We start from the raw sequence: 25,167 nt of genomic DNA on the forward strand, positions 1-25,167 counted from the left end.
ATATAGCCTATGTATAGTGTATGTGTGTGAAAGAAGATAGAAAATTATATTATGTATGCAAGAGTTGTTCAGTGAGCATTTACGCAGCCTCCGTTTATCCGTATGTTAAACCACAGCAACAGCAATAGTACCGCATCCAGGCCCATCCATCACCGCACTGATAAAATATCACCACTCACAGGATTTAAAATAACCAATTCAATATTTAATGTCCTGCACAATCTCGTGGTTATAATTCATCGTAAATGGCATACAAAGTCATCGCTCTTGTGGAACGCCATCCATACAATATTCATATAAAACAGATAAATTGTGGAATTATGAGCTGCAGAATACAACTACCTTAATTCATAGCTGTAAAGAAAACATAATCGTTTCCCATCATAAACAATTCATGCCTCGTACGTAAGCCTTTATGGCAGGTGCATATGTCCTGTCTGCGTCGTTATAAAACAGTAAAGATCAAAGCGAAGCGAGAAGTTGGCCCCGAACACCTTATTTGGCCCACCAGATAATAAATAGAGAAAACAACATTTACATTCAATGTAAGGCATTTTATGTTTGAGAAAGTAGTTATTCTACTCTGCATCCTGCGAGTTTAACAACTCAAAGCTGATTAAAAATCCTTTACAGCTATTTCCATGTGTCCCCTTCAGGGCCTGAAGGCAGATTTGACACAACTCCAGCAGGTGAAGTTTACACTAGGGCTGCAACTAATGATTAGTTTCACTGTTGATTAATCTGTTGATTAGTTGTTTGGTCTATAAAATGTTAGAGAATGGGGGAAAATGTTGAGTTTCCCAAAGCCCAAGACGACGTCCTCAAATGTCTTGTTTGTCCACAACTCAAAAGATATTCCGTTTACTGCCATAGAGGAGTAAAGAAACCAGAAAATATTCACTTTTACGAAGCTAGAATTTAGACTTTTTTTTTTGTTAAAAAATTACTCAAACAAATTAATTTATTATCAAAATAGTTGGTCAATTAATTTAATAGTTTACAACTAATCAATTAATCGATTAATTATAAATGCAGCTCCAGTTTACACTGACAGTTTTTCATGATTCGTACTGTGGGTTCCATCTTGACTAGGGCTGCAGCTAATGTTATTATTGTGATTATGGGGATGGGGATGAAATCACTGTATAATGCATCAGATTTCAAGTATTGGATTTTTTTTATACGTGGTCCATGTCATATAAACTTGCAAATAAAAATTAATCTGATTGTTTTTGCAATTAATTAATTAATTTTGATCAATAATATTGTAGAAAATTGTAAAAAAAAAAAAAAAAAATTAAAAGGCCAACACAATTTCCTAAAGTCCTGAGGTTATGTCCAACAGTAAAAACAAAAGCAAAAAAATATAAATTTTACTCATGACATAAGATGAAGTAAAGCAGCAGGTCCACAACGGAGAAGCTAGAACACCGGCATTGATTTTCTGTTAATGGACTGATCGATTAATTGACTAATCATATAAATTAGAATTTTGAAAGATGTTTTATTTGGCAATTGTGGGTTTTATAGTGTATTTCTAATACATTTTAATGAACGAAAGGCAAAAAATAACTATATTATATCACAAAAAATAGACTTGAAGTTAGAGCTGCCCCCTCTTAGTCCATTAGTTTTGTTTTGGTCTCAGTCGACTAAGATTTCTTTAGCCGAATTAGTCTTTTTTTTAATGTTTTTTCATGCTGAATGACTTATTTTTTAAGAAACTTATGAGCACATCTCTGGTAAACACAAGATTTAAAGTGGTGCTTTTGTGTGATTCTTTGTGAAGAAACTCAGTTTTACAGATCTGTCGATTAAATCAACTAAGCGATTAGTCGACAAAATTGAGTGTTTGTCAGATTTCTTTGGTCGAGGACAGCCTTACTTGAAGTAAAATGAATATACTACTGTTTCTCCGTCTTTAGTATTTATATTCTTCTGTTCAGGCAGGCAAAGTAAACAACTTTACTTTTAGAACGTTCTGGATGTATTATATCAGCTTGCATTATCCTTAGCAGACTACATTCATTTCTCTCATCTTGCAATATCAATAGGACATATAATGTAAGCCCTTAACGGATTAAAATGCATTCATTAGAGGAAAATACATACATTATTTAATCATATTGTAATTTAAGTGCAGTGGGACCATTGTATCCTTTTGCATCTGAATACAGTTTAGTATAATTAGACAGTGTGTTTGCTGTTGTGCTAAGCTAATTTTACTCCCTTTAGGCCTTCATATAAAATTGTCTTTCACCCAATTATAATTAAAAGTGCATCTTATTTGATTATCATTAAAAGTGCATCTTATTTGATTATCATTAAAAGTGCATCTTATCTGAATTAACTTAACTTAAAACTTAAAACACAGACATGAGATTTGATTGATAAGGTATTACACTCATTGTGTTGACATACATGTATGTAGTGTGTGTTTAAGTGAAATGGCCCTTCTATCATCGAAGAGATACTGTGCACAAGGTCTCATAAAAACCATCCACTTTGGAACCGCCCATGGCACAAAGGTGTAAGGTGTTTACTGGCAGACGGCCAAAATTTAAACCCTTCCCCACCTTTAGGTCCCCCACCCCTTCAAAGATCCTGTTCCCCTCGTTGCCCTCTACCTTGGCCAGTGTCAGGTGGTAGCGCGGGTTGTAGGAGTCCTTGTGGAGCCAGCCCTCCTCCATGTAGGCCTCCTGCAGGACACAGTTGAGCTCCTGGAGGTGGATCTGAGCCTGGGGGCTCAGGTACAGCACCTTCCCATTGAAATGCTTCAGCTTCACAGGGAAGGTCAGAGCCACCGGCGGGTTACGATCCAAATGGGCGAATCGTCGGAGGATCTCCCCTGCGGCGGCTACCTCAGCTGGGCCGGACAAATTCAGGAGGCACATGGTGATGTGAAGGCTGGCGGCGGTCTGCCAGTGAGGGGCAGAGGAGGGCAGAAGGGCGCTGATCTCCTCCTGCAGCTGCTGGAAACTGGAGAGGATAGCGGGAGTGTTGGCCTTGAAGGTGATGAAGTGAGTGGGTCGTTTTTTAGCAGGGCGAACACCACCGCGCCTCTCCTCTCTCTGCTCCAGAGGTGCTGATGGTTTCTGGCTGATGTTCAGGGCTCCGAGATCACTCTGTGTGTAACGCAGGAGATAATCAGTGTTTAACATGAACTGTAATCGCAGAGCATGTCTGTATTTCAGGGCGAGTAGTGCTGTTACCCACCGAAGCATCTTCATTGCCTTCCCAGCTCTCTTGACATTCTGCCAAATTCTCTTCCTCAACTTCCTCTTCTACGCTTGCTCCGTCTTTTTGGGATGAGGACATTTGGTCTGTTGAAGCCTCAGGTCTAAAATCCAAACAAGTAGAATGAAGAAAAATGATTCAAGAGGCAAGGGCCAGTTGCATAAACTTAGTTTAAGACTAGTCTTGGCCTTAGATTGTCAGGTTAGACTAAATATTAAGACTTAATTTGAGGTAGGAAAGTTATCCACCTCTCCTGCTGGCTAAGCCTGAGGACAAAGCTTTGTTGCTATGGCAACAATCTCTTAGACTTAGAAGGTCAGTTAGATAACTATTTGTACTGTCATCCATTACTTTTAGCTAACAATTATCTGTCTATAGCAAGTCTGACTTAAAGTTATATTTAAGACAAAGACTAGATCTATTTTCATGAAACTGGCCCAGGAGAGTATTTTTTTTTTACAACATATCATTTCTTAAATGTAAAATGTTATGTCTTATGGAGACAGTGAAATAAAAAAAAAAAATACATTTTCCATTTCCCTGTAATCGTGTCATTGTGTTAATTACTCAGTTATCTGTTGTTATATACAAAATATATGTTAAAAAAAAACTAATTAAAAAGAAAACATTTTTGACTATTTTAATCTCAAATTGCGATGGCACAACACTAAGCCACGCACACTTGAGCAACCCAATCTAATTGACCATTTTCCCAATTAATCGTTTTGTCTATAAAATGTCAGAAAATTGTGACAAATGCCTGTTAGAATTCCCCACAGTCCAAGGGGACATCTTCAAATGTCTTGTTTTGTCCAACCAACAGTTTACTATCATCTACGACAGAGAAATTTACCATTAGATTATGTCAATAATCGACTAATTGTTGCAGCTCTATTCTGTTTCACTTGGAAATACGTCACATTGTAAAAGCTAAAGATGCTCTAACTTCCGTTCCACTGTGACTCAAGTTGGCATTTTTCTTTGAACAAACTGAGTATAGAACATGCAGACAGTTGTGTGCAGGAGTTGTTATCTGTTCTCAGTTCAATTTAAAGGATGAACTCCTAACCTCGTTGCTGCCTCCTCCACAACACATGTTCCTCGTGATTCCTGTTGTTCCTGAGAAATGTTCCCTTGACACTCTGGAGCTGGTGGTGTTGAGTCAGGGGTGTGAGTGTTCATCTCACTCTGCTTCTCTTCCTCCAGATGTGTGCTCTCAGTATGAGCACTCTCTTCCTGCAGGTGCAGACTGACGGCAGGTGGCTGCTCTTCTGTTGTTTTAAGGCCGTCTTGTTGCTGCTCTTCTGTGTTCATTTCTTGTGAAACAAATGGTTATATTTGGTCAGCGTGAAATCTGTAGAGTAGTTTGTATCTGGTTGTATGTAAGGTCAGGTAGCAATAAAGGGTGCTCTCTTACCCTTTACTTCCTCCTCCCCTCCAAAGGGGGGAGCCAGAGATTGACCGGTGGAGCCAAACACCCTGTCAGTCCTGCTGTGGCGGTCCCAGACGCGGTGCCCTCTGTAGGTGAAGTACTGGATCCTGTGTCTGGGCAGGGCCAGCTCAGAGGTGTAATCACAGTCGCAGGGGTCGGTGTCCCAGTTAAATTCATTGAAGGGACGCTCCAGCACACCAAGGAAGCGATCCACATACCCCACTACAAATTCTGATCCATCCACCGGCGGGTCCCACAGGATCCGAGAGATGACGTCATCTGCTGTGCGCATGCGAGGCTTTTTGTACACCTCTGCGGGAGAGTAAGATGTAACTGAAAGTGTTAAAACACGTTAATGTGCAGACAAAAGTGGCCTCATGTTGTCATTCATCAGATGATATGTGGAGTGACCTTTCGCCTCGTATTTTGGCTTTGCTGCTTTGTTCACTTTCTTCTTGTATTTTTCCGTCTTTTCTCCATCCTGTTTGTCATCCTGGTCAGGTGACACAGCCACTGAATCATCTACTGATGGGTTACTAAGACAAGAGACGAAGAATGAAAAAAATGTCAGAATATACATGTAGAGCATGACAGATGGAAAAAAAATGCTTTTAATCGTTAATTCCATTTGACACAGATGAACCCTCATGTAGCATACTGAACTTTGAACAGCACCCATATTAGTCATGGCTAAGTATCAGTGTCTGTTTGGAGTGCAATACGGGCAGTGATTGAGCAATAGAAATAACAAATACACACAATATATGTCTCAATTTCCAAAAAGACACTTTCCAAATCTGTAAAACAGTACTCACATGCCCACATGTACAATGAAAGAGTTAACTAATTGGTGGCTGAAATTGTTGCAGAATAAGTACTTTAGATTTTGTCCCCCGTCACTTATACTGAAATTGCTTTAAGAAGGATCTTCTGGGCACCAGTATGGACAGAAGCAACAATTACAGCAACCAATAATACTTTCAGTGTGCATAGGGGCATGTGAGTATTGTTGTAAAATAGGATTAAAAAAAATGTGAACCTATCCTTTAACATTCAGACGGCCATCTGCTAGCCGCCCTGGTGCCACGATAATTTGCCAACCCATTTAGTGTTACTAAAAATAAATTATGTACATGTCAGGAATCTATCTAGAAAATTAAATTAAATTCTGGTGAGTTTGCTGAACAAGGTAAAGCGAGCAGACCTGTGAGAGAAATGACATCTGTGGCCAAAATGACACTTTCCCATCAGGAAAAACCGGCAGACGTTGACTCCCTTCTCATCCCGTTCTGCTGACTCTGCCAATGATAGAGCGACACGGAGACAAAGACAGAGTGAAAGAATGAAGAATGAAAGTAAGCAGGACAGACGTCTAATAAAACTGTAATGAAAGCCTGTAATGAAAGTGAGCGACCTCTCAATATGGACTCCGCACTGACGGCTACAGTGACGGCAAAATAGAAGAGCAGATTTTGCCCAAAGAAACCCCAGGTGACACCGGCAGTCTTTGTTCAGGTGATTAAATGTTTTGGGATGCTTTCCCTATAATTCTCCACCAATATGTTGAGGGTCTCTCTCAGGTAAAGAGTAAAGAGTTTGGCAGTGGAAGAGAGAGGATACAGGTACACAGGAAAGTACATGCTGCCAGTTTATAGCTGATGTCACTAACACTGAAAATACCTAAAATAGCAGGATGTTCTCAGATTAGAGTGTTAGTGACCGTTTACTTAAGCCAGCAGGCTGGATAAATGAAAATATTATTATACAGTATTAAGTGAAAGTCATACATGGAGCAGGAAATCGGTTTCTGCTGCGTGTGTTTTCAATACATGGTTGAGTTGTGTCTCCTATATGAGCCTCCATGTCACAGAGTAATGTACATAAATGGTAAATGTACAGGCGTCAGGAAATATGATCCCCCCCAATCACCTGCGCTCAAATTTTAAATTTACTAGATTCCCTCTGAACCTTATCTTAAGCAGGTCTGATATAAATAAGTGATTAATCCCCAAGAGGAAAACCTGCAGTGGAAAAAATGATGTGTATTTCCTCTCTGATACACTTCCACAGACTATAACTCATGTGACAGGTGGCCCAAGAAGACTAAATGTCAGCCAAGTAGTTGGGCCGCTTGCCTGTAAACTCAAAACACATACCACACACCCTGCAACGCTATTTCCAGATCGCAGAGCTGGATGTGACTCACAACCCAAATCCTTTAATTATTAGCTGTAATATCTTCCTTCCCACAAGTTGCCCAGGTCATGGGATAAGATGAGCAGTACTTCAACTGCTTCCAAGACCTCCGTAAAGCAGACTGGAAGTGACAGGATAAAATAGTAATCATGAAAACAATGTCTCCTTGGAAAGTTTGTCTGGATTTGAACCCAGTGATACAGCACGGCTTTTGACTCACTTCCTGATCCTCTGACACATTTCCAGCACATCCGCCCGGCATGATGACATAAACAGGCTGTCTGTCATTAATACAGGGGTCTGCTTTTAAATGTAAGAGGAGCCAGCCACATGATAACATAACTAAGCACTTACCAGAAATCAAATTGAAATCACAGTAACACAGAAATGTGTCACAGACTGTGGAATCTGATTGCAGAGTTGGTTACTTGGTAAAGATCCAGACTGATTTCAGTCATATGAGTTACTCACAGGTCTATACTGTAGACAGGGTCTGAAAAGAACCTTTTTCCTCCCCTGCTACAATGGCAGGTCACTGAACATTTCTACCGGCCACTCATGTTTTTTGTCTGCCACTTCTGAAATCTAGGTAGAATGCTTTAAAACTGTAAACACTGACTCAGAGGTACCAGACTGTAGAATTATGGAATATATCATGTAACCTTAATGCATGACTATATTTGGTAACACTTAATTTTACAGGTCCGCAAATTTCATGGTAATAAGGTGATAATTAGCCAGTTACCTATTTGAAATTTCTTTGGAATTACTACCAAATTACCCCAATATTTACCTCAAAATGCATCGAATATTACTTTATTATAAACATGATTTAATCATTATATGCTAAAATAGTATATAATGATTAAAATAGGGCCCTTAGGCTTGAGAAGAGGCTGCTCTTCATCGGAGGTGGAAAACCAAAAAGAAAACATTTCTAATCTGATCAGACACAAACCTCACCATCGTCTGACTTATTGTCTACACAAATGTAACCTGGTAGCTAATGTCATGATTCAGGGAGTTTTTTTTAAGAAAGTTCAAAGAAGTTATTTGCTAATTATTATCTATTTACCAGCAGACATGGAAATAAAGCAAAACAATTAACTTTGTATTCTTTTCCTGGAAATGTATTAAATAAATTACCAGCTATTGAGAAATAGCAGACCTGTAAAATGAAGTGTTACCATATATATTTAATTTAGGCTTTAGAATTGCTTTTTAAAAATGATATTTCTTAAAAGGGACTGTTTGTAACTTCTTACGCGTATAAATCACCCGGGTCGGTTTCCCATGCGCGCTCACATATGCGCGCTTACGTGTGGCTACGCTGTTCAGAATCAGAAGTTCTATCTAGTGAAGCCCACCTTTTAAACAGTGTTGTTGTCGTCTCTGACCGGGTGCCGGTGTCTCCCCTGTTCCCTTCGACCGCGGTCGGGAGGCTGAAGCAGGAAAAGCTGACACTAGGATCAGCATTGATTCATGGAGAGACCGTCGTCCTTCGTCTGGTCAGCTAACATTACTGCCAAGCAGGTGAAATATAGAGTGATATTGTGGTTTTAGCTGACGTGTGTCGCCTCACTGTGTTGAGCAATGCTCGTTCATGTCTATTAAGAGCGAGCAAGCGTGAGCCCGGCGCTGACTTTCGTTGACTTAACGGCCACAGGTGTCGCTGTTAACAAGCAATTCTGAAAGTTACAAACAGTCCCTTTAATATAAGGAACACCTGTCTGCCATGGTGGCAGGTGACCGGAAATGTTCACCTGCCACAGCCAACATTTACCCTGTATTTGGCAGGTGGCGGGTGCTAATTTCATTCCCTGACTGTAGATAATAGTCTTTTCAATATGTGATATTGACTTATATTGACATATAATGTCTCAAATGAAGTTAGTATCCTTTGGTGACTCATTTAACAAACACAGGTACTGTGTCTCAGGGTGACTCACCTGCTGTGGCTCTCAGGGTGTCTTTGTCACAGTGAGGCTCAGCAGGCTTTACAATTGCTTTTTAAAAATAATATTTCTTAATATAAGGAAAACCTGTCTGCCATGGTGGCAGGTGACCTGAAATTTTCACCTGTCACAGCCAACATTTATCCTGTTATTTGGCAGGTGACAGGTGCTAATTTCATTCCCTGACTGTAGATAATAGTCTTTTCAATACATTATATTGACTTATATTGACATATAATGTCTCAAATGAAGTTAGTAGCCTTCAGAGACCCATTTAACAAACAGGTAGTGTGTGTCAGAGTGACTCACCTGCTGTGGGTTTCAGGGTGTCTTTGTCACAGTGAGGTTCAGAGGGGACCCCTGCCTCTGCCTCTGGAGTGGGTGTGTCTGTCAAATGTGTCCCCTCATCTCTCTGGTCCTCTAGGGGAACCGAGGACACTCCTAATCCGTCTGCTGCCATGCTCAGAAATCTGTGATTTAAGAAAAGGCAACGTTACTTCAAAAAGGCGTCTGTCTGCTGTGTCACTGTGTGTTTGCTGCTGTACTTGTTTAACCTGAAGGGAGTGACACAAATAACAACCGGAAACTCCTAAAACTGGAATATTGAGCTCTCAACTAATGCGGAAGTGTTTGGTTACCGTTAAAAAAAACATCAAAATGAACTCCTGTAAAGAAAGAAAATAATATGAAATAAATTAAAGGAAATAATCGCCATATTTAGATAATATACAATACAAACAAGTCTTTAAAAATCACCTAGAAGATATTTCAACCGAGGGAGCACAGATTCTGACTTTTTACCGTCCTTTGACCCTATCTGTTATCGCGCAGGGAATCATGGGTAATGAAGTTTTAAATGTTTTTCGTCGATAAATGCCTTTATGGAAGCATTGTTATAAAAATCTGATTCTTGCAAATAAATCAGTTGTTTGTTGGGCTTTCTTATCGCTTTAAAAAATAATCGGAAAATTTTCATCTTAACCGAGGGAACACAGATTCTGACTTTTTTTTTTTACCGCCCTTTGACCCTGTTCGTTAGCGCGCAGGGAATCATGGGTAATGCAGTTTTATATGTTATTAGTCTATAAATGCCTTTATATAACGCTTCCATAAAGGCATTTCTCGACGAATAATATATAAAACTTCATTACCCATGATTCCCTGCGCGATAACAACACGTCTTTAAATATTTTAACCGAGGGAGCTCAGACTTTTTTACCGCCCTTTGACCCTGTTTGTTACGGCGCAGGGAATCATGGGTAATGCAGTTTTACATGTTATTCGTCGAGAAATCCCTTTATGGAAGCATTATATAAAAAGCCTGATACTCGCAAATAAATAAGTTGTTTGTTGGGCTTTCTTATCACATAAAAAAAAATAATCGAGACATTTTTTATCTCAACGGTTAAAATTGCAGCTAACAAGCTAACTGCCATTCGTCATTTTGTGCTCGGAGCGCGTGACTGTGCGTCATGTGACAGGCTCTGTTGTTGTCAGCTAGCAGCAGCTGCACAGACTGAGGGACAACAGGACAAGATAAGTGTAGAAAACCTCACTCTGAGACACTGAGAACCATGGGTTTTTGATTATCTGAAGAAATGAAGGATTGAGTTTGTTTTATATCACTATTTTAATATGCTGCTTTTCATATAACGGTTTTTTTTACGTTGCAACCAATGAATGTTGTGAAGTAGCATTGAGCTCCAGTCATTTGTTGTTAACTTGTCTCTGCTGAAGGTAAGACTATCTGATATTATCAGCTGTAATGAACATCTCTTAAAGGTCCCATATTATAAAAAAGTGAGATTTTCATGTTTTTTATATTATAAAGCAGGCTTTAGTTCTATATAAATACTGTGAAAGTATCGAAACACTCAATCCACAGGGAAATACACACAACACATATTCAGAAACTCTGCATTTGAAACAAGCTGTCAGGATTTCTGTGCATTTGTGATGTCACGAATATACAATATTTAGACCCTTTACACAGATTTAAACATAAACTATCTAAATGTGTCCCAGTTTATTCCTGGTTGCAGTGTATGTGAATGACATCAGCTGACAGGAAGTACACGTGGACCCAAGTTGTTGCCTAGCAAAGCAATTCTGTTGCAATTTCGTCGCAATTCCGTCGCAATTCGCTAAAACAGAGCGTTTCAGACAGAGGGTAAATAAAGGCATATTCAGACAGACAGTACGAGGAAAATAATGTTTTTTTTTAACATTACAGTATGTAAACATGTTCTAGTAGAAACACAAAATACAAGTATGATCCTGAAAATGAGCATAATATGGGACCTTTAACCCTGGTGTAACCCAAATGTCAGTGATAACCATATTCAGCACAATAAACATTTGAAAAAACGTGTTATCTCCCTTTTCAGATGAATGCTCTGGTTGCTCTGTGTCACTTCTGTGAGCTCCATGGCCCTCGGACGTTATTTTGCACCGAGGCACTGCACCCTCCATCCCCATCCCCTTCATCCCAGACAGGTGCCCCAGTGCCTGGGGACAGGGACCGAGATGGTGACCGTGAAGGTGAAGGCCTGACCATGAGAGCCAACAGCTCGGCCACACAGAGGGGAGAAATGTGTGAGGTGAGGGGCAGAGCAACAGTTTAAGGACATGATGTCAGCTCACCCTGAACTTATCAGAAACTTGCCTCCATTTTAACTGAACTACCCTTTTTCTCCTCACACCACATTATAAAACTCTAACGTTCTGGTTTGCAGGTTAGTCTATAGTTTTGCCATCTGTCTCAAAGCACTAATTCTCCTCTTCTTGCCTCATAGGGATGTCGATCTCTTCCTGCATCTCACCCAGGCTTTGTGAGCGTCGATGACGAAACAGGCATACGCTTCCTGAGCCACCAGCATCCCAGACAGCCTCAGCTATTCAGCGTGGTCCGCCAGGCCTGCGTACGCAGCCTCAGCTGTGAGGTAAACAGTGACGTACGTCTGCATGTATGTATGTGTGTGTGAGTCACACATCTGATGTACTAAATAAACGTCTGTCGCCACATGTACTTCTATCTATTTTCTCTCTGTCTGTTCCATCAGGTGTGTCCCGGCCGTGAAGGGCCAATTTTCTTTGGAGATGAGCAACATGGTTTTGTGTTCTCACACACCTTCTTTATCAAAGACAGCCTGGCCAGGGGCTTCCAGCGCTGGTACAGTATCGTCATGGTAGCAATGGACAGGATCTACCTTATCAACTCCTGGCCTTTCCTGTTACGCCACCTTAGACTCACTATACAGAGCCTGCAAAGCACAGCCCTCAAGGTAGGGTGACACAGCATGCCTTTATTCAGTTTACTACTTATTCCACAGGTACGTATCTATTAGTAATGTCTTGATACTGTTCTCTCCATCAGGTGTTTGACAATGAACAAGGAGTTTGTCCCCAGCGAGCGGCGAGGATGAACAGTGTCTTCTCACCTGCAGTTTTCCCACACCAAAGGAGTGGCAACGCAGCCCGATCACTTACTTCTCTTACCCAGCATCCCAACCTCTGGGCCAGCCTGCACTCCTCCTTTAGCTGGTGAGTTGATACACTGTCGGCCCAACTGTGATATAAAAGCCGTTGTCCGTAATGGCTTACCTTGACGTGTGGATTCGTGTTTTCACATCTTCCCCAGGCTGCTGAAGGCGTGTGGTTGTCGGCTGACAGAAAAGCTGCTGGAGGGCGCCCCCACTGAGGACACACTGGTGCTCATAGAGAGACAGACAGGTAGTCACATTGTCCTTGATTAAACAGGATTATTTTTATGCCTCCGCAATATCTCAAGAACGCCTGGCGGGAATTTCTTCAAATTTGGCACAAACATCAATTTAGACTCGAGGATGAACTGATTTGATTTTGGTGCGTCATAGGTCAAGGTCACTGTGACCTCACGTCCGTGCCATTTTTGGGATATCTCAGGAACAACTTGAGCTAATCTCTTCAAATTTGGCACAAACATCCACTTGGACTCAAGGATGAACTGATGAGATTTTGGTGATCCATACCTCAAGAATTCAAGCACTAACTAGAATGGCCCTCGGAGAGCGCAGACTTCCGCCCCCCTCTCCATTCAACTTGCGCCATCATCCACGTGTATTTTTGTTTAAGATGAGATCAGCTGTAAACAGTGCAGCGTCATAAAACACTTCATACAAACTGGACAGAAACAAAATAAAACTCAACTAAACCGTCGTCGTTACTCTTTCCAACAATCACCAAGTGTGCTTTGGTCGAACTCAACTGTTATTTCACAGAGTTTAATGTGAAAAAACGCAGAATCTACAGGTGTCGCCCCCTTCCCTCCACCCCCCGCTCTCTCTCTGTCCCTCTCTCTGCAGGCAGAAGGAAAGAGGATGGGTGAAGCGTCATGAACGCGTCATCAGTTACACTGCGCATGTCTTAAAGCATGTGGTGTTAATGCACAGGCTGAGCAGAGTTATTAAAAAAAGTTCCCGAAGCCGGATCATGATCCGGATTGCCACCAAAAATGTATTGTTCATTGTGCCACACCCCACCCCTCCAAAAAATTTCATTCAAATCCATAGCGGACTTTTGGAGTAATCCTCCAAACGGACAAACCAACAAACAAACAAACCAACGCCGGTGAAAACATAACCTCCTTCCTAGGCCTTCGGCCTTGGCGGATGTAATTATGACAATTTCACAGAAATATCTAACAGGATAAAATGATGAAGTGATGACATTTTGGGCAGATATGGATGTAAACTGCAGCTTGACAGGTTGGCAGAGGCATACAACCGTGAGGCGGTAATTGTTGTTTTAACTTAACTTTTGTGTTTACCCATCTAACATCCGTTCAAGCCTGTGACTGGGTAAAATATGTCCAGTGACATAAAATGTATCACAAAAAGGAAGATCATTTACCTTGGCAATGCTTCAACATGTCTCACCTTCCAGTCAAGGTTTGGCGTCCTGCTGGGGGATGATATCAGCAGAAGTCATGTGTTTGCACACCGTGTAATAGTTTCATCACCAGTCTGAAGAGTCTCCTCTAAAAGTGTGATTCACTGGGTCAGTCAGTGGGCCAGACGCTCTGGCCAGAAAAAAACAGGGTCATTAGTTGAGCCATTGTACTCAAAACATTGCCTTTCCAGAAAGTGTTTACACAATTATTAGTCAAGATTTAGAAAGTGATTAAAAGATTAACAGAGATATTTCCGGGTTCGGCGCGGCTCTTAGGTTGTGAAATTTTAATACCTTGTTCCCTTTTGTTAATATTGTAAGGACACACACTTTATTTCTGTAGCACCTATCATTTATTAATAAATACACATGAAATAGAACACAATAAAATAATTACATCATCAATATTAAGCAATATTGAAGCAGTACAAATAAAAACATGTTTCTTTTCTTTTCTTTTTTTAATGTACAGACTCATTCCCCTTGATACTTCAGAGGAAGCTGTTTCATCGTGTGCTTGCTCGGAAATCTATTAGTATTGTTATTAGTCATTTGTGAGATTGCACACTGTTGATTTTAGTTGGTAAATATGATCATGTGCACATCACACTCTATTTATGGAGTGTGACATACAGTATAACCAGCCCTTTGTGAAACTTTTCTGTAGAATTTCCCCCGAATTGGTTATTGGCTTGAAAACATTTGATCATTGTTATTTCTGTTTTTTTGTTAATTCTCTGGTTTCCAAAAGAGCAAGAGGAAGAAATGAGCTGCTGGGAGGGAGCAGAAGGAAGCGTTTCTACGTCACAGCGGCACCAGTTGGAGAGTGAGCTTGCCCTCGACTTCCTGTGTGACGTTACCAAATTAGATGAATTACCTGGCCCAAAGTTTAGGTCCCTGAGGCATCTGAGACAGGTAAACTTCCGGGTACTTTTTCAGCTCTTCATTTTGTTGTGCAGAAAAGTGAAAAAGAAATCTCAACCTTCGACTACAACAAACAGTTCTTGCAATAATTTATAGTTTTATGGTACGTTTGAGTTAATGACTATTAAAGGAACAGTGTGTAACATTTAGGGGGTTTATCAGCAGAAATGTGAATACATTTATAAATATTTACTGTTTTCATTAGTGTTTAATCACCGGAAAAGAATAATTGTTGTGTTTTCCTCAGCTTAAAATGAGCCTTTCATATCTATATAGGGAGCGGGTCCTCTTCACAGTTAGTTGAAATCTGCAACCACATCACTAGATGTCACCAAATCCTACACACTGTACCTTTTAAAGAAGTTAATTAACATTTTTACATTAGCTCACGTAACGCATCTGTGACCTGTTGTATGTTACAGTTTGATTTGCTCTGCAGGTCCTCGGGGCTGCTGAGTTTCGTCAGCTAGTGTGGCACGTGCTCATGGGAAATCAGGTCATATGGAGAGGCGCAGACCCCGGGCTCATCCAGTCAGTTTTTACTGTGCTCAAGGTAGTTCACTCTACTGCTGCTGCTGTATCCCTTTCTGCCTCGTTAGGAGAGATATGATGTGGGTAAATATCAATTAGGACAAGTGATAACACCCGTGAGGGTCCTCATTAGTTGATCCATTAGTATAAGTTAAATCCAGTGTAATATAACACAGTTGTAACCCTAAAAATCATGTAACACTTAAGTTTCATGCTGTCAAGGTTGAGAAGTACTTGTGAAATACCTTCTTACATAACCATATTTGATGTGATACAAACTTATTGTAATGGATTGGGTTTCAGTTATATCACCACAAAGATATTTTTTATCCATTAATTTTCTTTTATCTAACTTCCAATTCTTTCCTGAGGACATGTTATTATATCAGCTAGCATTACACGCCTTAAAATTGTCTCTGCCTGTACACGCTCCCCTGACATTTCTATGCAGGACACACAAACGAGACGGAGCATGTAACTGTTTTCAGTACACGATTAATGTTCCTTTTTACTGTGGAGAGATATTTGAGTGTACGTTTTGTTTGTGATCGCTTTGATATTGTTTTGTAATTGCACGTTTTATGCTACATTCCAGGTGTTTTTAACAGCAGACACTTTGACTTGATTGTGGAAAAATCACAGGTGTTACTAATAACATTAACGATGGCTCTGTTCTATTCAAGTGTTCCAGTAAACCATGACGGTGTGACACTGAGGCAGCATGAATAATACCTGAAACTGAAGCAGCTAAATGCAATTCAGCAATCATTAATATTATTATTTACTAGGGCTATCAATCGATTAAAATATTGAATCGCGATTAATCGCATGATTGTCCATAGTTAATGCGATTAATCACACATTTATCTGTACTTTAAAGGGAGGTTTATCAAGTATGTAATACTCTTATCAACATGGGAGTGGGTGGTACTGCATTTAGCAGGCAACAACAGCTGTCAGTGTGTCAGTGTGACTTGACTATGACTTGCCCCAAACTGCATGTGATTATCATAAAGTGGGCATGTCTGTAAAGGGGAGACTCGTGGGTACCCATAGAACCCATTTTCATTCACATATCTTGAGGTCAGAGGTCAAGGGACCTCTTTGAAAACGTACAAAGGCTGAATTTGCGTTTTTGCACTTTGACAGCCCCATTATGAGCTTTTCCTACTGTGACATATCAAACTGTCTTCTGTGAATAACTGAGTGGGCGAACAGATGACAAACCATGTTTATAATCTGAATCTCTGTCCTGTTTCCCATCAGTCTTTGCTCCCAGTGGGCTGTGTGCGTTCGGTGCCATACAGTGCTCAGTATGAGGAGGCCTACAAATGCAACTTCCTGGGTCTCAGCCCAGATGTGCCTGTTCCAACGCACGTCAGCTCCTCAGGTACAAGAGCGGTCTGTAGACTCACACTGTGATAGATTACCATATGAAACCTCCTCAAAGACAACTGCTGTTACAAGTTGTCAGCTTGTACATGCAGGTGTTGATTTTGCCTTCCTTTTCTTTGTCCTGTAGAGTTTTCAGTGCTGGTGGATGTCGGTTCAGAGAGAAGCTGTCGGATGTCGGCAGTGGGCGAAGACGATATCGCCTCACTTTATCAGTTCAACATCAGCAGTGCCAACACACAGCCCACAGACAGGGGTGAGCGTGCATACCTGAAGCTATAAATAATCACTGTATGTTTGATGCCACTCTCAATGTCAGAAAATACACAGTCCTTTGCCTCTTGGTTAAACCTCAAAAGTGCATGTCTATGCCCACGCTGCACTGACTTAAACCAATTCATTATAATTAATCACAGAAAATATTTTGGAAATTTTCGATCATCATTTGGATCTGAATCTGCATCGTGGTGGGTTATGTGGGCCAGATTTATTTTTCGTTTAAGTAAGAACAGAGGTGAATGTTAAAATAGTAAAGATGTTGAGACATGTCCCGTTCCACCATCTGGATCCAAATCAAAACCTGATTTGTTTCTTGGCCCACCGCCTTTAACTTTCTACCAGCTTTCATTCAAAGCTGCTCTGTCAACAAGTTTTTGAGATAACATATGGACAGCAGGGACTAAAAACACAACCTTGTTATTTAAGGTGGCGTGTGAAACATGTGAAGGCCAACTATAGAATAACGGATCATCCAATTAACTGTCAGACGATCTTTGTCCTCTTTTTTTCCCAGGTCCCACGTTATTGAACAAGCTTGAGGTGGCTCTGTCTAATGAGAACTTGTCTGTGGACGTCGTATCTCACTGCCTGTTGTGTCTGAAGGAAGAGTGGATGAAGTGAGTAGAATTCATTCAGTCTAGAAGATCACCTGGGTTTAAAGGGATTGTTGCATGAGGTACTTATCCATAGTCAGTGTATTACCTACAGTAGATGACGGTCAGCACACCCCCAGTTTGGAGAAACAGACAGGAGCTACCGCACAGGAGCAAAGCAATGTACTGCTGTGGACGGGGTCGTCAGCAAAACGTATTTTAATCACCTAAAGAAAGACCACCTTAACAAAATCAATATCAGTTTAAGTGTACGCCATATTTAGAATATTTTCAACAGTTTACCTTGCCGTGAGACAGCTACACAGTCTGTTTCCCACAGGGAACTGAAGCCGTTATCTATGCTCCCGAGCAACCAGACTCAATTGGAAAAAAAGAAGTAATTTTACCTTGCAGAACACAGGAGTTGCTGGTCTACCGCTGCCTTGATTTGGTTAGTTCAGATTCACCAAAGTCACACAATAGCACAAACAAACTAACTGATTCTGCTTCTCCAAACTGGGGAGCGTGCCAACCGTCATCTACTGTAGGTAATACACTGACTATGAATAAGTACCTCATACAACCCCACTTCAAAACACCCAAACTATCCCTTTTAAGTAAGAGTCTCATGGCTGATCCTCTCTCTTTCAGTAAAGTAAAAGTGTTGTTCAAGTTCTCCAAAGTGGACGGGCGAGGGCGGGAGGACACCCAGAAGGTTCTGGCCCTCCTCGGCGCCACGGGGCCCGGCGAGGAGGACAACGTCAGACTGCTCAAGTTCTGGATGACTGGACTCAGCAAAACCTACAAGAGTCATTTAATGACAGCCGTCCGAGGAGGGGAGAGGAGCCCCAGCCAGTGACAAAGAGGAGTAGGAGGAGGAGGAGGAGGAGGAGGTAGAGGGGGTGAAATAAAGGGAGCTGAAAAGAGGGGGAAAATACCAATGAAGGGTAAGTGAAAGCAAGAATCATGAATCATCATCAGTTTTGAGAACTGTTTGGGACTTTCAGTGGAATGAAAGAGGAATGTGAATGGATGACAAAATGCTTGGCTCATCCATTATTGTTTTTTTTAAGTAATGAGAAATGTACTGTTCCTAACCCTGATTATTATCCTGCACAGATTAACACATTCGGTCAGTTCAGATAATGTATGAGGGCTTTTGTTTATCAAAGGGAATTGTTATATAATAAGACCTAAGTTTAACTTATTACAAACAGAATTTGCACTTTGTTTACTCTTTTTCTGATGTTTTAAAATGAAATAAATTAATATGAACGTCACTCTGACATCCTTTTTATTTGAATTCCACAATTGGCTCCATCTTGTGGTGAACTGGGAGACTAAAGAGGGAGTGAGTTGGAAGAGGATAGCAGCAGCATTTCTCTGCCAACTCCCACTCACTTGTTTGAGTGGCCGTCAGCCAACGAGCCTCGAAGTGGTGTAAGACAACACGTTTAAAGGTTTTCTGATGTCCTGAAATGTACAAAACGGTTGCATAACACTGCCTTGCTCGTGCACGGCCACGGCCACATCAGCAGGATTTTGGCTTCTTAACGAGCCAGTCGCACACTGATCCACTAAAAAGCTGAGGGTTTTCTTTTACATACCACAGTTATTTGAGCCCGTTTCTTTGCTGAAGGTTGCAGACTTCAGTCAATAAAATTCAGCAACATACGTCTTTGTTTAAATTGGTGGGGACTACTTTTTTCTTTTTTTTACCCATACCTATGTAGTGATTGGGGAAAAAAAGGTAATTCAAACTGATGTTGTGCAAATTAAAAGGTAAATATTAGGTTTGACTCTAGCTTTCTCTACTTCTCAACATAGCGTGCTACTGTGTCCTAATAGGGTTTTACTTCTTTTTGTTATGCTTTTCCCAGACTCAAACTCAAATCTGGATTTAATTTTGCAAGTTTCACTAAAAGAAGCACAAACATAATTTGCAGCAGCTCCACAAATTAGTTACACATTTACTTCCCCTCAATATGCAAGCGTAGTATGAAACAGGAAGACGGCACCATGGCAGGATATTTATACCCGTCATTAAAAGCACATAGTATATGTGAAGAGAATTGGAGTTGATTAGGCCTCTGTGAGTGTTAATGCTTTGCTTGTGGTGAAGCTGCTGCTCTCTAGTTTCCTTTTCCAGTGAACAGAGTTGGGACTTTGGGGAAACTGTAATGCTTCTTTTGGCTTCTGTTCAAAAAAAGGACGAAGAACAACTCCTCTTTGACATGAAGAAACAACATTTTTCTTCCTTTCTTCCTTTCATTAGTAATTAACCCCTCTCCTGACACTTAACAGAAAACCAATATAACACGAAGCTTCACACGACCTGAGGGGACAGAACAACACTTTACAGACAGGATGATGACAGCTATGCACAATATTAGACGTCACGATCACACCAGCCGCCTCTGTGGAACCGTTTTTAGCAGAAATGACTAAAGACAGCCGTCACACGTGGAATGACTTGCAACTGCTGACAAAGTGTTGTAATTTCCAGGGAATGTGATTCTTGATGTATAAAATTAAAGATAAAAAAAACCCAGATCATGTGATGATTAAACAGGATGATATTGCACACTGACTCTGGAGCATAACGAGCAGGGGATCTACACAGGCACAGAGGTGTGGGGGAGAGTCCAAATGAAAAACATACGCTCCAACTGCATGACTAAGCTTCCTTGGGCCTGGTTTGGACAGGGGGGGAGGATGGGGGTAAGAGGGTGGGTGTCAGGGAATGTGGGGAGCAGGGGGGAGGGGGCCGGGTCAGTCAATAGTGAGGTAAAACGTGTGGCGGTGGGAGGGGCCGGGACTTAAAGGGAGCAGACTAGCAATCCAGCAGAGCACTTTCACTTTAGAGCGGAGTGAGGACACACAGAGTGGCCAGAGGGAGAGATAGAGAGAAGAGGAGGCCAGTGTTGCTCCCGCATTATCCATTAACCAGGGAGAGAGGAGTGGTTCAAATTCAGGAAGATTCTAGGTCAGTAGTGAGAGGGAGAAAGGGAAACATAGTAAAAAACAAAAGCTTTCATAGGGAAAGACTGCAGCCACTCAGGCTTAAGTGGGAAAATCCAAAGTGAGAGAGCAGGATGGCGTGAGAGGATAAATGAGGCATTTATTGGAAAGTACCAAAAGGACTCCAAAGAAAGGAATATATAAGGGATGTCAACAAGAGGACTGAATATCAGACGGTGAAGGAGAAGCGCGCTCTGTGTCAAAGACCTTAAGAAACCACAGAGGAGGAAACTTTTGCCTTTCACAGACCGACACAGGAACCCGTCTGCAGAGTGTTTGCCATCAACAAGAGAAATGGAGAAGCGTCCATTCTTAGAAAGATAAAAGGATGTCACTGCCAGGTGAGAGACGAGAATTAACTGCATGTTTTTTGCCAACTTTTGCTTTTTAAAGTGTAGGAGAACAACTGAATACTTGAACTGGTTATTATAGCCTGATAATCATGTGAAAACTGCTTTGTTGAGTCACTTTATATTGTTATACAATAGCATTTCCGGTATCTTTAATTCAATTAGAAATGTTGCAACAACATGTTTCATGATGTCTGCAGAACTGGCTAATTGAGGCAGGAAATGATGTCATGTTTTTTAGTAGGTATGCAGTTTGAACAAGATACAAAACCACAGAAAGTTTCCAGCAATTATCTGAACGTGTGTTCTGTCTCTTCTCTTCTTACTCATGCCTCTAACAGTTGTGCTGTTGCTATCACTCTTGACTGTCCGATGTGGTGGATGTGACTTTGACTGGGAAGGTGTGAAAAACATTAAAACGACCATCGACGCTAGTCGGACTGGATTTGTAAGTTGTACACTTTTGGCTTTGTTAATGATTTTGTGTCGTCCTTTTGGTGTTTCTGAGGTATCCTCTCTGTAGGAATAATATAGTACAATATAATACTGTAAGAAGTACAATTAGTTGTATTGTTGTTAAGAGGTCAAAGGTGAAGATCTCACTGAAATGAATAGAATAAGCAGCTCTGCTTTGATATCTGACTGACATGCGTAGCTCTGCAAAGTCAAGGGAATCAAACGGTGTGTTTCACCTCAGTGGATGTTGTTTCCTTCATAAAAGCATTGTTCTTGTCAAACTCAGTCATTACTACAGTTAAGTATAGTAATCATTAACTTATTTCATCATCTGTGGGTGTAGTCTCATCTTTTTCTTTGCTTTTCTCTTCCAGCGGACAGTGTTTCCTAAAGATTACTATGTAGTGCACCGCTACACAAAAAGCATGCTCTGTGACAGTGATCCGGTGAGTTCCTTATCAGATAAATAGGGGAAGTGGTGTTTGATGTGCAATAAATGGCTTGTACATCTTACAGTATTTCAGTTTCCGGCCTTCTAGTTTCTTTAACATTATTACATCATTAGCTTTTACTTCATCTTCAACAGGCCTTGTAAATGCTCAGTTTAGCAAACAGATTGCTGTACCACCATGTTGTAGCCTCGAGTCTGGCTTGTAATTGAGCAATTGATGTGGTTCTTGTGGTGATTTGTCACATGTTTTGTTTTTTGCACACTAAATTTGGGCTTGTTGTTGTGTTGCTCTACCTTTCTCCCTGCAGTGTTGTGTGTTCCCTGCTGCGATAGTCCTCCTGGAGTCCTGGCATGTGCTTCTCGGAAACATCTGGGATGAGCACCTTAATCACTCCTTAATCCTCGATCTAAAGCAGACACTGGATAAAATCATAAAAAAGAACAGGAATACAGAGGTAGGGTTTTCTTTTAAATATATCTTTAACATGATGCCTTATTATAAGTCTTGCTTTACTCTGTTAAAGAAAGTTTAACTTTAAAATAGAGCACTTAAAGGAACAGTTTTTAACATTTTGGTGGATCTATTAGCAGAAATGGAATATAATATTCATCACTATGTTTTCATTAGTGTATAATCACCTGAAACTAAGAATGGTTGTGTTTTCGTTAGCTTAGTATGAGTCCTTCATATCTACATAGGGAGTGGGTCCTCTTCACGGAGTCCACCATGTTGCTCCGCCATGTTTCTACAGTAGCCCAGAACGGACAAACCAAACACTGGCTCTAGAGAGAGCCTTTCACGTTTTTACGTTACCTGAAGGCCGCCGTAGATCTCCGACACGCTTTTGAAACTGCGGTAACGTGAGCCACAGAGTGCAAAACCATGGTACCGCCAGCCGCCATCTGACTTCCGTTGCTCCTTACGTGGTGCAATTATGATAAGGATGGTCTCTGAGCGAGGTGAACGGTGTTACCACAGTTTTGCACTCGGCGGCTCACGTTACCGCAGTGTTGGAAAGTGAGGAGTGAGCGGAGGGGTACCACTAGATGCCGCCAAATCCTACACACTGTACCTTTAAGTGCAAAACAGGCCAGAAATATCTCTGGTCATTTGACATGTGATTGCTTACTGCATTTATATTACATTTTTTGTTTCAACATGAATTTATGTAAAAGTACATTAATAAGAGTTGTGCTTGTGAAGATCCTGCGAATTTGCCTTTGAAAGCTTCTTCTTCTTCTTCTTCTTGGAATCCTCATTTGTTCCTTGTTTCCTTGTCTCAGAGGTACCAGGAGGAGACGGACCTGGCCCAATTCACCACATTATCTTCCTCCCCTGAAGAACTCCTGAAGCTAACATCAGAACTTCTCGCTCGATGGCTCGAGGTCGGGTGCTTGCCTTTGATTGAAACCTGCACCCTGCCCACTTTCCCCCCATCCCCTGTTGAGAGGAAGGACTATGGGCCGTCGAGGGCCAGACTCTTGACGACCCGAGCCATCAGCAGTGAAGAGGAGGAGGGACGGCCCGACACGTTGATAGACATTACATATCCTCCATACAGCGGTGGTCCTCCATCCCTTTCATATTCCGCTTCTGTCTGGAGCCCCTTGCTATTCAGACTCTACTGGTGGTTGTTGCCATAGTTACCGAAAAGGATCTACTTTTTTTTTTTGATGATGATGCACACAAAATGCAAGACATTTCCTGGCACTGAATGTTTATTTTCTTTATATTTGTGTTTTTAATGCAGCAAGCTTTGTTAATATGAAGTGACATGCACCGGTTGCATTTAATGTCCAAAGTTAGTTCACGTAGTGCTCTGTAACCACTGATATCACCGATGCATGTAAACATATAGCCATCAAGCTCCAGCTAGATATGCTCTTCATGCTAACCAGAGATAAATGCCGAGCAAGCCAATGTGCATAAGCCATCGTCTATTGATGTGGAATTCATCACCGTTTACAATGAATGTTATGTAAATGTAAGATATTACCGTCTATGGGCGTTTACTTTTGTACATAATGTAAATTAAAGACATTTAGATATATATATATATATATACATTGTTAGTTTTTGATATAGTATCGATATAAGGGTTCTAAGTTATATTTATTGTGGTCTTTGCTGTTTGTCATCAATGATGGAAAGTAACCAACTACATTTAATCAAGTAATGTACAATTTTGAGGTACTTGTACAGCGGATACTTTACTGGAGTATTTCCATTTTATGCTACTTTACATTTCTACTCCGTTCAATTTCAGAGGAAAATATTGTACTTTTTACACCACTTACTTTACAGATATGATGCCTTGTTATAAATTAAACTACCCAGCAGTTTATTAAAGAGGATCTATTATGCTTATTTTCAGGTGCAAACTTGTATTTTGGTTTTCTAATAGAACATGTTTACATGCTTTAATGTTCACGAACAGTCCAGTCTGCTCTGATTGGTCAGCTGGTCCACTCTCTTGTGATTGGTCAACCGAACCAAACTCTTCGGACTCCGCTCCAACTAGTTTTGTTTGAGGGCGTGCCAAACTAGTTGCTAGGCACATATTATGCAAATGTGTTACTTGGTGACATCACCACGTTACGGAAGAAAAGGCGGGACTTGAATCAAGGCGTTTCAGGCAGTTCAGCAGCAGTGTTTCTGTGGGGTAGAGTAACTCCCTTCGATGTGGACTTTGTAACTTTGCAGATCTTTTACATGCACAAAAAATAAATATAACACACTAAATGAAAGGGAAAAAGCATAAAAGGTCCTCTTTAAGTTTTTCAAATTAGCTCCAACTTCAACAGTAAAATGTATCAACAATACTAACATAATTGTAATAGTGTTACAATCACCGAGAGCATCTTTCTGCATTGTATACTTTTCCTTTGGATACTTTAATATATTTTACAAACACTACTAACCATATTTTTACGTCAGTGTAATTTTGAATACAGACTTTACTTGTAACAGAGATTTTTTTACATTGCGGTATTACTATTTTTGCTTAAGTAAAAGACCTGTTTGTCAGTGGGAACACTTAGATATTTATATTTGTTGTCCATTCTGCTTGAAGAGGTTAGATTTTGTTTACGATTTTGCATTCCAGCAGCATGACACAGAGTTTGTGTTAAGAGTTCACATTCATGTGAGCTCAACCATTAACTGCCGACCCTTTAAAAGACTCGTTCCCAGTGTGCAGATGCTTCACAACTATGTTGTAACTCTGCTAAAAAACTGAGAGACGAGTTGCAGGTGAGGGAGGAATGCACTCTGGATCCAACAGGGCTCCAGAGATGTTCTTCTGACTCCTGTCAGGATTTACAAAAGAAATAAAAGAGTCCACCATTTGGTGCTCAGCACTTGCCCCTGCTTGTACACGCCCACGCATGTAATGTGCACCATTATCGTCGCAGGATCCTT

The 25,167-nt window shown here is 40.8% G+C and overlaps 2 protein-coding genes across 6 annotated transcripts; one reads left to right on the plus strand and one right to left on the minus strand.

The window, feature by feature from the left end:
- Positions 1-183: 183 nt before the first annotated feature.
- Positions 184-12,545, minus strand: leng9 (leukocyte receptor cluster (LRC) member 9). Of its 4 annotated transcripts, none has more exons than XM_074653466.1 (8): positions 12,424-12,545; positions 9,130-9,290; positions 5,874-5,967; positions 5,081-5,205; positions 4,655-4,981; positions 4,307-4,553; positions 3,217-3,340; positions 184-3,125 (listed from the first exon to the last, which is right to left on the minus strand). In XM_074653466.1, exons 2-8 carry the CDS (start codon positions 9,278-9,280, stop codon positions 2,460-2,462), a joined length of 1,734 nt encoding a protein of 577 aa, XP_074509567.1. In that variant the 5' UTR covers positions 9,281-9,290; positions 12,424-12,545; the 3' UTR covers positions 184-2,459. The 4 variants fall into 4 exon arrangements, with proteins under 4 accessions (XP_074509567.1, XP_074509566.1, XP_074509568.1 ...); XM_074653465.1 differs by lacking the exon at positions 12,424-12,545 and adding an exon at positions 9,577-9,843; XM_074653467.1 differs by lacking the exon at positions 12,424-12,545 and adding an exon at positions 9,551-9,568.
- flcn (folliculin) lies at positions 10,274-25,110 on the plus strand. Of its 2 annotated transcripts, none has more exons than XM_074653469.1 (16): positions 10,274-10,557; positions 11,208-11,420; positions 11,616-11,774; positions 11,883-12,104; positions 12,197-12,363; positions 12,461-12,552; positions 14,501-14,664; positions 15,113-15,226; positions 16,471-16,594; positions 16,727-16,852; positions 17,390-17,492; positions 18,120-20,830; positions 21,181-21,287; positions 21,670-21,741; positions 22,055-22,201; positions 23,031-25,110. In XM_074653469.1, the coding sequence occupies exons 2-12, from the start codon at positions 11,208-11,210 to the stop codon at positions 18,325-18,327; spliced, it is 1,692 nt and encodes a 563-aa protein (XP_074509570.1). In that variant the 5' UTR covers positions 10,274-10,557; the 3' UTR covers positions 18,328-20,830; positions 21,181-21,287; positions 21,670-21,741; positions 22,055-22,201; positions 23,031-25,110. The 2 variants fall into 2 exon arrangements, with proteins under 2 accessions (XP_074509570.1, XP_074509571.1); XM_074653470.1 differs by having other exon boundaries at positions 10,275-10,557; positions 11,616-11,762.
- Positions 25,111-25,167: the final 57 nt, after the last annotated feature.

Source organism: Sebastes fasciatus, chromosome 12 (assembly GCF_043250625.1).
Source record: "Sebastes fasciatus isolate fSebFas1 chromosome 12, fSebFas1.pri, whole genome shotgun sequence".
Taxonomy (NCBI): domain Eukaryota; kingdom Metazoa; phylum Chordata; class Actinopteri; order Perciformes; family Sebastidae; genus Sebastes; species Sebastes fasciatus.

Bases quoted from the DNA above. Each gene is read 5' to 3' on its own strand.
- leng9 (XM_074653466.1), bottom strand. From the start codon at position 9,280: ATGGCAGCAGACGGATTAGGAGTGTCCTCGGTTCCCCTAGAGGACCAG. The intron at 3,341-4,306 runs GTTAGGAGTTCA...TTTGGATTTTAG, and splicing joins GTGGAGGAGGCAGCAACGAG to ACCTGAGGCTTCAACAGACC. The intron at 3,126-3,216 runs GTGGGTAACAGC...CGTTACACACAG, and splicing joins AAGGCAATGAAGATGCTTCG to AGTGATCTCGGAGCCCTGAA.
- flcn (XM_074653469.1), top strand. From the start codon at position 11,208: ATGAATGCTCTGGTTGCTCTGTGTCACTTCTGTGAGCTCCATGGCCCT. The intron at 14,665-15,112 runs GTAAACTTCCGG...TTTGCTCTGCAG, and splicing joins CCCTGAGGCATCTGAGACAG to GTCCTCGGGGCTGCTGAGTT. The intron at 16,853-17,389 runs GTGAGCGTGCAT...TTTTTTTCCCAG, and splicing joins CACACAGCCCACAGACAGGG to GTCCCACGTTATTGAACAAG.